Here is a 13,796-nt window from a genome sequence, read left to right as displayed (position 1 = left end):
AAAATAAAGATCTATAATATTGCAAACGCCATTTCAATGCGAATATAAATCAAACGCAAAACTAACTCCATTTTGTGGTCAACTCTCGATGAGATGCTGTTACGACAAGGGTTGTACAACTCCCCAAAAGGGTTGAAATTGCCGCACGAGCAACGACGACAACGGGGTTGCGTTTCTCATCTCATAAGTATTCATGCAACCGAATAACCGAGCAACTAAGCAACCAACCCCAAAGCCTAGCGCACGTGTCAAAAATTAAACAAAATGTTTAACAATCTTCCCCAGATTCAAACTCGGACCATAAATTCGCCAGGACAATCGCAATTAAGGATTCTAGAAATTGCACTCGCATGAAAAAGCATTTTCTGGTCTCTGACGGACGAAATTATTAAAGCAATCTTCACATTGATCGATAATTGTTAGGTTTTTTATTAGTTTCTAGTAAATGACTGCAAATATAAGTTGAATTTCAAAGTTTACAGAAGTTTTGAACTTGTAATGCTGAGATTAAAGATAAATTAAAATATATCTTATAATTTACTAGGTAAGCATTTCTTTAAGGGCAACTAATAGGACATAAATGAAAATGAAAGATAATGAGCCAAGTCACAAAAATATCTAGAAAAATTATATGCAACATATTTGAAAATTTATTATTTATACATTTTTTAAAATATACAAAATTCTAAGTACTTTTTTCGCTGTATACTTTTAATATATAACTTTACTAACAATCCAATTTACTTGGTTGTTTCCTTGTTAAGTTTTAACAAGCAAAGTTCGAATATCGTAAGTTTCTTTGTCGTAATATCGTAACATTATTATGAAGAGGAGTGCAAGGCTAAACGTTTTTTTGTTTTCATTTAATAGTTTAGCAACATATATATAACATATTGTATTCAACAAATCACAATTTATTGATTGTCAATTATTTGGACAAATGATGCAAATTAGGAATTCTAATACATTTGACATTTGACAGTATATTATGCTTAAATATAAATACGTTTATTGAAATTAGAATGAATTAATAATGTTCACACGCACATCTTTGAAAGTAAATCGAGGCCTGAAAATAATAACTATAATATATATAGTATTATAGTATTCGAGACTGCTGGTGAGTTGTGGGAATCTTGGACTGACCAAGCCGTGCCCATCCAATCATTTATCATTTAACAAATTTTACAGTTATTACGAAAAACCAAAAAAAAAACAAAGACGCCCGACGCCGCTTTGGTTTCAACGGAAGTGTCAACGTGTCCTATGTCATGATTAGTGGCAATCGTATGTAGATACATGGATTTATCCTTAAGCATATGAGTGAGCAATGACATTTTTATTGATAAAAATTATGCACGCTTGAGGACAAAGGCATTTGGCAGCATGTTAGCCAACTTGACTCAGCAGAAAATCAGCGAACGATGCTAAAACAATAGGACAGCACCACAAGAACAATAAAACTAAATTGTCACTGTCTTCGTCGTTCGTCGTTCGACGTTCGTCTTTATCTTTATCTTCGAAGACTTCTGTCATAATGGCTCAATCAGGCAGCAGGAGCAGCTTGGGCATTGTTGACCCCGACTGTCGCCTCGACTTTGGCCAAGGACCAAAAGGATTTTCTCGTGGTCAGCGGTGACCATGAGACCGCAATGTCGTCGTCGTCGTCGTCGTCGGCTTACATAAAACGATCGTAGGAACGCTGTGCATTTGTTTGTTTGTTTGTTTAACTGTGTTTCCGTATGTCTGGCTAACGGTTAACCGTTAGCATCCGTTGGCATTTTGATGAACGCCGACATGAAAGAGTTTTTCATTCCCACTACCCAGAAGAAAGGTTCGCAAAAGTGCTTTGTGGCACATTTTAAGGCATACAACTTGACAAAGTTGCACGTTCAGACCTCAACATGTATTCGAATATTCCAAGACCAGCTAAATGAATTGAATAGTTTCAATATTTTCGCAAATTCCTTAGTTTGACACTAATAACATGGCTTCAGCTTCAAGAAATATCCGATTTTCATCTTTTTTCAACTTACTTCTTCTTCAGCGGCCATTTTGTCTACGACGCCATTTTTATTTACGCTGCGTAACTGTTGCGCAACTTATTGAGCAAGTGACCGCAGATTGGGCTCCCCTCGATAAAGATATCGATAAATATCGCCATCAGCATGCAACGGCAGCTCGCATTTCAAATGCATAAAATAAATAATATTGGCCAATATAAAAATAAAATATGTTTGAATTTAATAAATGGGGAAAAAATCTAATATACTTTATAATTTCAAAATGGTAATCGACTGTGATCTCCCAAAATTATTATATTTTAAATAGTGCTGCATAGTTAATACGTACCTCAAAATAATTTCATGCAATAATCGTTTTGATTTCTTTTTAAAATTTTATAGTACGATCGGTACGTTACTCACTCGGAAATTGAAATGAAGAATGTCTCTTGCAATTAAATTGTTGTATTAAATATTTCAAAATTGTTAAGAACTTACAGAAATTAATTATTGTTAAATATATATTTAGGTTCTGAAATGTAACACAGCAATCAAAATTTATTTTAGAATTTAGACCATTCTTTTGGTGTAAGAATTTATATGCAGTCGAGTAGTCAATATATTATATAATATAGAACTATGTTGATCTATCAACAAAAACACGTATTTTTAGTTTAAAAGGCCAGCAAACGTTTAAAAACCAAAAAACAAACTATACTTTGGATTGCCTATAACACTAATAATTTTTAAACGATTTTTTTAATCATCTACATAGAAATGTTTGAAAACATAAGAAAGTAAACATTTTATTTATTTTGGTCCCTCTTAGGAAATTGCCAATATGCATAAAGATGAATTTAACTGTTGGCGCTCATAAAGAATACAACGTCACATATAGTATTTCAGTTAATACCCAGCTACCCAATAAGGTAGCGTGCATAATCATTTAAGGTGCCAAATTCAATGATCAGTTTTTGCTCGGCGCACTGTGAACACGGCGACGCCCCGTTAACGATTTCAGTTAACGATTATTTGGCATAAAATTTGTACAATTCTGTTAAAAAGTAAAAAGACTAAAGAATGCCCAGCACGATTCTTAAAAGGGATTTGCCAGTTAAAGCGTAAAAATGCAGTTACAACTTGATTTTACACAAAACTCTCTCTCAGTAAAGATCCTTTTGCATTGGGTTGAGACGGCCCCGCCTTTTGTGCTGTTGACTTAAGATTACGACTACGACAAGACGAAGAGCTGAAGTGAAGTGAGTCCTCACCCAGCATGTGTGTGTGTGTGTGTGTGTTGTCTCAGGCTACTTACACTAATCCGGCTGAGCTGCATAATTTTCCATAAAAAGAAAATAACTACTTGTCTAGCACTTGCCACAAGCGAACAATAACAAAGTTGGGCATTGCGATTGAATAATTGGGCAATTGTTTAGCTTTATACAAAGTAAATGTAAATGAAACGAGAGAATTGTACACTACACATGATTAGAGTCTGTCTATTTATTGGCCCTTCTTGATGACATGCGCCAGATCGTAGACACCGCGCACCGCCTTCAGCTTCACACCAGGCACATCCTGCAATCGTCCCACACGGCATAGCACAATGTTATGCTCCTGCAGATTGTGTCCAATGCCCGGTATATAGGCGACCATCTCTTTGCCGGTGGATAAGCGGACAAGCACGCATTTACGATTCGCTGAATTGGGCTTCTTCGGCTTCTTGATCAGCGTCTTGAGCACAACGCCCTTGGCAAAGGGTTTTCCGTCCAGTGGCTGACGTGGCGGACGCTTCTTGATGTGTGGACCCGTGCGATGCATTTGATTTAACGAGGCCATGCCTCGCCAAGCTGCGGCAGCACAATTGTTGTAGCTGCTCTGCAGGACTGCAAAAAAAAAGAATGAAAAAAGAACTGATTAGATGCCAACACAACTGTACGAATTAAATATACAACTATTTGCGCACATTGCGGGCGGCTTAAAGCATTTGACAGCGGGACAGACTGATGAACAACACACACGCACACATATACATAGTCACAAAGAATAGACAAAAGGGTCAGGCAGGACAGTTGGCACACTGACAATGCCCACTGGCCTTTTGTTGTGGCTAATCTCTGTGAAAATCGCAAAATAATTGTTATGCTGCTGCTGCTGCTGCAGTCGATGCATTTGCTTCACCAAATAATTGCAACCAAATGACGCGCAATGCACAAAAGGATATGGATGTGGATATGGATATGGACTTTGATTTCGATGTGGCTATGGGTCACTCTCAAGCCTTTTATGCTGACTGACTGACAAGGGGTTTTACTCTCATTGTCTCTGCGCATTCCCATCAAACTCCCGCATCCAATGATTGACCATTGACAGCAGCAGAGCAAGCACTCTTCTACTAAAAAAGGACAAAGATTTTAATTAAATGCCACACACACACACACACCCACGCATACATACAGGTAATAATTACCATAACGCTGCACAATAGCGATCACCAAAAACAGTCCGCAAGCTGGACGCATTGTGACACCTGTGTCCCTTTTTATTGTTGGTGGTGAATATGGGTCATGCAAATTCCCATTGTTGTCGGGAAATGTCACGTTAGGTGGCCATAGTTTTAATTAAAAATACTCGCCGCTTTTGATGAGAAAAGTCCTATGAAAATATTCACAGGACTTGCGACAAATCAACTGGCCTTGAAAATAAGTGTGCCGACCACGCGCAGACGGAAAAAAGGGGAACGGAAAAGAGTTAAAATCGAAAGCAAACACAATTTATACAAATCATCGTCCACATGGATTGGGCGAAAGGATCGCTAGATAAACATGAGACATGAGAGCACATCATTGATAGGCAAGAGGGGAAACAAACATGCGCGGGTGGCTGCTAACGACGAAGATGATGTGCAAATAAACAAGGCGTGTGTGTTTGCAGAAACATCGACCAAAACAGACTTTATACATACATATGTACACATGTATGTAGATAGAATTGTATTAGTTTTTAACTTGCTTGCAACTTACCCTGTGCCGTCAATTGTTTCGTAACGTTAAATGTTTGTCGCAGGAAATTCATATTGCCAAAGTTGTTGCGCTTCCCGTTGGTGTGTGTGGATTGCTCCAATCAATTATACAAGGCACAACAGCAGTTCAACTACTATTTATGTTATAATAAGCTTTTAACAATAATAATAAATAACAATAAAACTCAGCAGGCAAATGCACAATTGGAAGGCATGCCGTCAGTGTGACCGCAGATGGACCGGTTAAAAATACCAAGCGGCTTTATGAAATATACCAAGTTCATCGTTGGTTATTCATAATTTTGAAGTCTAATAAGAATTGTTTAAGTTAAGAATTAATTCTGTTAATGTATATACTATTAGCAGCAACAAGTTAGTTCTTTCAGGATTTGTTCTTAAAAATACAATGTGCAGTTGTACATCAATAAGCAAAATGGTCACGCGGATACCGGTCGCTTGAACATCTGAGCTGTATGCATAACGATAGTTGTTATCGATACATTTATTCAAAAAATAAAATTTTGCTTACGAGACTACCTAAAATACAATTGATATTAATTAACATTACGTTTTCGTAATTTCTAAAATCGAGGGTGTTGGAGTTGGAGCGGGTGTCGGTGTAGTTGATGCTGTCGATGCAGTTGGAGTCTGTTGCCGAGCAGGCATTATATTCCGTGTGTCGGCGCCGCTTTCGGGATTCAGTTTCGCTCTCTTGGGCAATGTTGCAGCTCGTAGATAGGGATTGTCAATGTTGGGATTTTCCAAGATCGCTTTGTTCGTGGTCGAATTGGGCTTAATCTCCAGCTCGAGCTTTTCCTCCTTGGACTTGTCGCCATCGTCCTCATTCTCGCTATCACCTTCCTCACCATCCTCTGCCAAAAAAAGGAAAGCTTTATAAATTGTTGCAATAGGGCAATAGAAATATACCTTTGCTGGGTGCATCCTCTGTCCGATTGGCCACCAAGTAGTGGTACTCCAGCTCCTCAAAGTCAAATACTTGATCTGTCGGATTCAGGGCAGCGAGATAGGGCGGAAATCGTGGTCTGCAGGCAATCACTATTGCCAAATGTAAATAATTAAGACATTTTAAATGGGAAGAATTTTGCCAATGCTTACGTGGAAACATATTGTCCTCGGTGGGAAAGAGATTGACCGTTTCAGATGTTTTGCACAGAAATTTGGTTAACGCCTTCTCCACATCCCGCTTCTGGCTAGCGGCCTTCTCGCGAATTGCCTCGTATTCCGTAACAGGCTGTTTATGCGTTGGCGTCCTAATGTAAGCATGTGGATCGGGCATTGCTGGGAAATAGCTGGGCACGTAATGCGGATGGGCAGCCTTGCTGCCAGCCTGCAGCAAACTCAGTTGACGCTGTTGGGTCTGCTGTGATGGTAGTGGAATTGATACATGATTTACGCGTCGGGTATACGGTTCCAAGCTGCTGATGTTGATGCCCATGTTGATTAGCGCAATGCTGACGTCGCCTACTGTGGGCATGGTTCGTCCAGCCAGTTCACAGTAATTGTGTGATGAATTCCCCACCTCGACTATCACTGCAAATCGATTATTGTTAACCTAACGAGTTTGTGTTTTAATTCAACATTTGATTAGATCAACTTACGCGCCTGCATCATTTGCGTGAGCGTCTCGAGGCATTGATTACTGGCTGTGGCGGCTCCTTTGTCGAGCAGCAGTTGAGACACTGCTTTATTGAGTAATCGGCGATATGCATCGATATTGGGTATTGTGACTGCTTCAGTTTTCTCCATACTTGAATTTATTGTTTAACAAAAATAAATACTCTATTGCACCGATGCAAAAGCATCTGATTAGTGATGACAAAAAGTTGAAGAAATACCAAGTCATCGATATTTTCGCAATTTTTATAGATTTTTCGTGGGATATACCAAGAGTTTTTGTAGGCTAGGTCATACTATTGATTTATCGGTGGTTCATACACTTATTACTTTATTGCGAATTCATTTTTAATTTTACTTAGACTTCTAGCAGTAAGTGCAAATTATGCATTATGATAAAGGAAATAAAGTCAAGAGAGCCAAGTTAACAGTATCCTTTAAGCAAATGTCCTCTTGAAACTTAACGAAACTTTCTTATCGAAATAGAATATCAAAAAAGCCATTTTTTTGGTAACTTTTACGAAAGGGCATATGGTCACACTGACGTTAGTTAATTTTAATTATCCACAGCTGACGGTTGTACGGGCGGCGGGTGCTGTGTACAAATTTCATTGTTTTTTTTTTTGTTGGTGTATTGTGTTGTTGCTGTGAATGTTCTATCGAAAAAAAGTGCAGCAATTTGTGAATTAAAAATAGCAACAAGGCAACAAATAAGTGTACTATTTAATGTAATTTGTATGCCAGGTTCAAAATATTGTAAAAGGTATGTACAAAATTGAACGGCTCATTCAAAACATCCACAGCAATTGAATTAATGGTATTGTTATTGTCTGCTGCAATTGTTATTGTTCTCAGAGCACCAGCAGTAGAGCGCAGCACTGAAAGTTGAATTCCAATATTGTAAGAAACTCGCTGCAGCAACGGCAACGAATGCTAATTATGAGTATACAACAAATATGCAGAGTTCATAAATTGTGTGTGTGTGTGAAATGGAGTTCTGATGCTGCCGCCAACAATGCCGACGGCGCTGCCCGCCGACTGCACTGCTTGCTGCCTTTCATTTTCAATTAAGTGGCATGCAATTTGCGTTTATGATTTGATTTGTATGCGCCACAAAACCGGCACTAAAAACGTTTCTATTTTCGTGTTGTGCCCATTGCGAAATGCTCCTAATTCTGTGTTCGTTTTGGTTTTTTCTTTCTTTTTCTCTCAAAACTTGAAATATTTGTGAGTTGAGAGTGTAGCCACACATCCATAAATATGTGTATATAGCAGAGTGTGTGTGCGTATGTGCATAAGTGGGAGAGAGCGGGTGTCGCGAGTAAACGGGAGTGCGAGTGAGTTGGTATTATTATTGTACTATTTGCTTTTGTAACTGCTGCTGCTGCTGCTGCTTTTGCTGTGCTTGTCTTTGCTGTCTTACAATCTGTCTGTCTTCCTTGCACTGCCCTTGTCACGTACTGCAGTTTGTTTTCTTTATTCTTGTAGTTGTTTTCTCTTTGTTTCGCACTTGTCGCTGGCTGTCCAAATCTCCCCCCACACACCGACACTATGCAAGTTATTGTTTTTGGTCAAGTCTTCTTAGCGCTGTCCATCTGTATGAATTCGCTGCGATTGCGAAATGTATCAGTTTCATTGTGATGATGACTCAAAGCGTCTGCTCTATTAATGCTGGTGGATGTGTGTGAGTTTATCACTTGTTTTATTAACACCTTGACTCCTGACTCTTATCAGTTATATCAAAAACAAAATAATAATAATAGTAGGAAAGTTAAGACAGTGTGCTTGACTACGAGATACCTGCTAAGCAATGGATTTCAAATTGCTGCCTAAGTTAGTGTCAAACGTACAATAATTTTTACATTTAAAAGAAACTGTTTATATTCGTTGCTACAGTAACTGAGCATACCCTTCTGCCGCTTAGGTAGTGGGTATATTCGATGCTGTTGCTGCTCTCCAAATTTATTATCTACTTCCCTTTCCTCATGCTCTTCTTCTTTCTCTAGGTTGCCTTTAGCTTGTTTGCTTTGTTAGTCAATACACACACGCACGCACAGACACTCACACACATGAGCTTTCGAATAGTTGGCAATGTTTACACGATTTCAGTTCTTATCTAAGCAAAATCGCCAATTATGTTATAATTGCTTCTGTTAGAGGTATCAATGTAATTGCTCACTAAGCAACACCGAAGTGCAAATGCCCTCGCGTTTATATCAATTTATTGCCTTTATGCTATTTTTATTGCCTTTGATTGAGAATTCCATGAATGAACTTGCAACTTGGGGTCAATACACCACGAAAACACGAAGAATAAAACAATTTCACCAATTGTCTATGACTCAATGAATTGTTGTTGCTCTCTTTGGTCACTTTGTTTTTTGATGAGTGTGGTCAACGCAGGTCGCTGGGAAGAATGTGAAGAATCATTTCGAGAGATTTTTCTAGATGAAAATTGCAAGCAGGTTTTTTTTGTTTGTGTTGTGTTTGTATCTTTTGAGCTCGTGCTTTTGGTGTTGGCTTGGTAAATGTTCTAAAAATATAACCGGAAAGAGAATTATATTTGGGTCGCGGTGGCATTTAAAATGGTGTTAACTTTGTCGGGAGTGAGATAAGAAAGCCGTAAAGCGAATGATTGATAGCCAAAAGCACACAGGAATGCATATATGCGTGTGTTTATTTTTATTTTTGTTATACCCGGCTACCTATGGATAGGGACAGGGTATGCTCTTTCTGCAGCAAAGTAATTTCGTTTATTCGTTATCAATATTTATAACAATTTTGCTGTGTTTAATTAAGTAAGTAGCAGTTAAAAGAAAAGTCATTTATTTTAATCACCTAAATTTAATCTATTTTATATTTTTACATATTTAATGATTAGAATAATAGAAAGAGCACAAAGAAACAATTTACGCAAATTAAAAAAAAAAGTAATTATAAAAACTTACAAAATTTGTTGTTTATACACGATCTCATTTCAAGTAGAATAAAATGAAAATTTATTCAGTTATATTTAATTTATTATAGAGCATTTACAAAATGCTTACCGGGTATTTTGCAATCGAATACTTTGCTTTGCTTACATACGTTGATTCGTGGGTGCTGCTGTTGTTGTGAATCTGAAAAGAGAAACTCTCGGCATTTCGCAGATTTCGATGAGGGCGAGCAATGTAAGCAAATTGTGTTAGTAGCCTCAAGAGAGCCACTAAAGTTTTTCAAGTGGCAACAAAGTGCAGTTTCTGTGTGTTTCTGGTTTCTTGTGGCGTTGCCGCTAAGCGTGAATCACGATTTGGGAATTGCCCACAAAGGTCGTTTAATTGAAATTCGAACTGCTGTCGATTGGAAACACACAGCGTAAAACGCGGCGTATGAGTAATTTGTCAAAACTCACTAATTCTTTATGTGCATACATTTCATTTGTTTATTTGCTTTTACTCGTTTGTTTGTAGGAATAAAGCAGAAAGAAGCACGACAACGATAGTCAAGTGTCAGCTGGAGCAACAGCAGCACAAGCAGAAGCAGCAGCAGTAGCGGTTATCTGGACATGAACAAGGCCGGCAAGCACATTCAAAGTGGCGCCACCACAGCCATTGGTGGCGGCAACTCCTCGCTGGCCAATGCCACCGCCTTGCTTGGCTCCCCACCGCCAATCACAAATGCAACGGCCGCGGGAGCCGCAGCTGGAGCAGTGCTCAACGGCACTGCGAGCAGTCCCATGAATGTGTTCAACTCCATCATGAGCTTTTTGCCGGACAATCGACCCATCACCTCGCTGCACATTGTCGAGGACTTTGAGCGGTAAGCGGAGATCACTTGCAGATTATTTCGGAGTTACTTATACATACAAATTACAAATTATTTCAGCTGCCCGAAGAACTTCAATGCCATACATCGGACTTATGATCAGGATGCCGATGCAGATCTGTGGCGTGATTACAACATTCTCTTTGGCCGCCAGACCACACGCTATCTCTGCCTATCAAAGTCCGAGGGTCTGCCCGACTACGTTGTGGAGACGCTAAAGTAAGTAAAGTCAACTAATTAAGCCAGTCAATGGTTAATTAAATGCATTTGCCCTTTTCCACACACACTCAGAGTCATTGCCGAGAAAGTGCCGCCGCCCAAGGAGTTCTCGCTGTTGTCGCGCACTGCGGACAGCGATCAGAAGGCGTGGCGCAAGCGGCAAATCGCCTACAAGTTGTCGAAACGCGGCACTGTCACGCATGCGGTCACCGATGTAATACTCTGCTCCAAGCTGAAGATAGCGCCCGATGGCTTTAAGCTCGCTGGCGACATAAATGGTGTTTTGATCTGCTACAAAACCGGTGCGATTCCAGTGCGTCTGCCACCGCCGGTGCCACTTTCTGCTGTTGGTGTTGCAAGCGGCAACAGCTGTGAGGTGGAACAGGCGCTCAATCGTCTCAATTTACACGGCCAACGTAATTCACGCGGTCCGGTGAGTGTTGATCAAATTAAATTTTGATGTGACATATGTTTACAATATTTAGCAAGCGTGCGTGGCTTTGTCCTGACTCACTAAACTAAATAATACGAGCTGTGATGTAGCAATTTGTATACAACTTTATTTAAAGGCGCAGAATTAATTATTATTAAGGGTAAATGACTGTATACACAAATGAATCTATGAAAACTTAAATATTTATAGCATTTAAAGGAGCAAAAATAGTAATTATTGTACCACAATTTAAATAGTAAATTAAATGACAACGTGTATTTCTTTGTTAAGCTAATCCAAAACAATAACCATAAATTGTATTTGAAACAGTGCTTTTCCAAGACATGAACCACATGCAGGACATTAGATAACTCCTGATTAAGTGTAAATGATTGTATACACAAATGAATCTATGAAAACTTTAATATTTATAGCGGCTAAAGAAGCAAAAATAATAATTATTGTATCACAGTTTGAGTAGTAAATGAAATGTCAGCGTGCTTAGTAATGCTAGTAAAGACATAAGTAACAGCGTGTATTTTAAACAGTGCTTTTCCCAGACATAAACCACAGGCAGCGTTTTCTAATATAGAGGACTAGAGATCATTAGATTTCTGCTTAAGCGTCAATGATTGTATATACAGAAATTAATATAGAGAAACCTAAGATGATGCTGAAAAGAAAATGTATTTATGAAAACAGTTAAATAATTGATAATTAAAGGCTTTTGAAGCTGTAGCTCATCTCATTGCAATAAGAATTGTATTCGTCATTATAATAAAATAATAATGATCCATTTCAGCTGCCACAGGTGCCTGCAACAGCTGAGCACCATGACTACGAAGAGATACAGGCGCACTTTCAAATCAATTCGCCACAGCGACCAGCGCCACCGCGTCCAGCAACAGCAGCTGCAGGTGGAGGGCGAAATGGCAACTATGGCGGGACTGGCACTCTGGGCACCTACACTGAACTGGAAGGCGTGCCATTCACCATGCATGCCATGCTACAGCGCAACCAGCCAATGACTGATGTGAGTATTGTGCTTGGAAATGTGTGTCAACATCGTAACTGAAATCAAATCTCTTTTTCTTTCTTTCGCTAACAACAATAGTTGCCCACATTGCCTGAAATTTCCACGCTGCTGAAGACGTTGGACTATGACTTCCAACTGGAGCGTCAGATCTTGTGCACCATGAAATCATCGGCCTCCAAGAACCCATTCTTTAAGTAGTCGTTCACCCACGCCCTTCCCATGTAGCATTCGTCGCATTACGCGGAGTGCTAAGCAATAATCTAAATAATTCAAATTACGTTTAATTAGCGTTAACTAATCGAAATGTACTTATCGGTGTGTGTGAATGAATAACATGAATAACACACTGCCAAGCAGCAGCAGAAGCAGCAGCACGTTTATTCATTTGTCAGCTCAGTTCGATTCGTTTTCGAATTCACATTCAGATTGAAATTGAAATTTAGTTTTACATACAATATATAATATATCTATGTATGTTCTTAAAAGACCTCAGCCCAGATGTGTGTGTGTGTTTATGCGTGTATAGATTCCTGTGCCTTTGAATAATATGTATCTACTGATTTTGATTACTTAAACACACAAAATATGTATAGTATATTATATTTACCATACATATGTATTGTACGTATATGCATTCAGTTATCTCTGAATCATTTATAATATATATATTTATACATACGTGCACATAATTGATACAAATACAAATGAATTACCCAGCATTGTGATCGTGAACGAAATGTTTGTCATTATTATTTTTAATTTTTTCAATTGAATGTCGTACACACATCAATAAATAAATCAATTGAAATTCCCCAATTTCCCCAAGCTATCTATCTACACATACTATATATATATATATATATGTATACACCCCACTCTCACTCAATGTTTAAAGAGTAAAATAATATATATATACATATATTACGCAAAATGAATGCGAAACATAGTTTTTAGTTACTTAGTCTAATGTTAATGCGCTGAACAAGTCAAGCGAAAGCCAGCGAAAGTATTTCAATAAACAATAAACCGAAATATACAAACACTGATATAGACATACACATATATACATATATACAAACACACATATATACATACAAATACAAATACATATACATTTACAAATTCATATATACATATATACTTACACATATAGGGCACGCCAGTTGGTATTTCAAATATTATATGGTAGTTCTAGAGACCCGTAGACTGTACAACTATGTTAAACAAATCATTGGTTCTTCCCCCATCTCCCCCTCTCTTATTAACCCCACAACAAATAATTGCAAATGTTATGCAGATGTTCGAAATAAAATTATATATATATATACATACATAACTACAGATTGTTTATATATATTATATTGTATTGTGCACTCTGTGAGCTTCGTATAGCGTCTTTCAGATGTTATCGCCGCTATTGCTGTCTCCTTTCTGAGGCCATCTCTCTCGTTCTCGTTTCTTATCTGCATCAAGCCATGGTTTTTGTATATATAATATATATTATTTATTGCAATTAGTTCAGCGCCTTTTTTTATACTAACCAATCTGTATTTTATAATATAGTTAATTTTCGAAAATATTTAAGTGTAAACCTATTTTTAAATTATTTTTATTGCATATCATTTATTTTGCTAAATTCAAATT

General features: G+C 38.1%; 3 protein-coding genes across 3 annotated transcripts; 1 reads left to right on the top strand and 2 right to left on the bottom strand.

Moving 5' to 3' along the window:
• Positions 1–3,409: 3,409 nt before the first annotated feature.
• Positions 3,410–5,260, bottom strand: LOC132796729 (small ribosomal subunit protein uS12m). Its single transcript, XM_060807989.1, has 2 exons — positions 5,027–5,260; positions 3,410–3,889 (listed from the first exon to the last, which is right to left on the bottom strand). Exons 1-2 carry the CDS (start codon positions 5,076–5,078, stop codon positions 3,507–3,509), a joined length of 435 nt encoding a protein of 144 aa, XP_060663972.1. The 5' UTR covers positions 5,079–5,260; the 3' UTR covers positions 3,410–3,506.
• Positions 5,261–5,512: 252 nt separating this feature from the next.
• Positions 5,513–6,868, bottom strand: LOC132795130 (transcription initiation factor TFIID subunit 8). The gene is made up of 4 exons (XM_060805623.1): positions 6,645–6,868; positions 6,142–6,576; positions 5,953–6,081; positions 5,513–5,897 (listed from the first exon to the last, which is right to left on the bottom strand). The coding sequence occupies exons 1-4, from the start codon at positions 6,790–6,792 to the stop codon at positions 5,590–5,592; spliced, it is 1,020 nt and encodes a 339-aa protein (XP_060661606.1). The 5' UTR covers positions 6,793–6,868; the 3' UTR covers positions 5,513–5,589.
• A 367-nt stretch (positions 6,869–7,235) lies between these two features.
• Positions 7,236–13,755, top strand: LOC132795129 (multivesicular body subunit 12A). The gene is made up of 7 exons (XM_060805622.1): positions 7,236–7,423; positions 10,110–10,153; positions 10,184–10,458; positions 10,525–10,683; positions 10,756–11,116; positions 11,919–12,149; positions 12,231–13,755. The coding sequence occupies exons 3-7, from the start codon at positions 10,205–10,207 to the stop codon at positions 12,348–12,350; spliced, it is 1,125 nt and encodes a 374-aa protein (XP_060661605.1). The 5' UTR covers positions 7,236–7,423; positions 10,110–10,153; positions 10,184–10,204; the 3' UTR covers positions 12,351–13,755.
• The last annotated feature ends 41 nt before the right edge of the window (positions 13,756–13,796 follow it).

Source organism: Drosophila nasuta, chromosome X (genome assembly GCF_023558535.2).
Source record: "Drosophila nasuta strain 15112-1781.00 chromosome X, ASM2355853v1, whole genome shotgun sequence".
NCBI lineage: Eukaryota > Metazoa > Arthropoda > Insecta > Diptera > Drosophilidae > Drosophila > Drosophila nasuta.
This window is presented reverse-complemented; position numbering and strand designations above follow the sequence as displayed.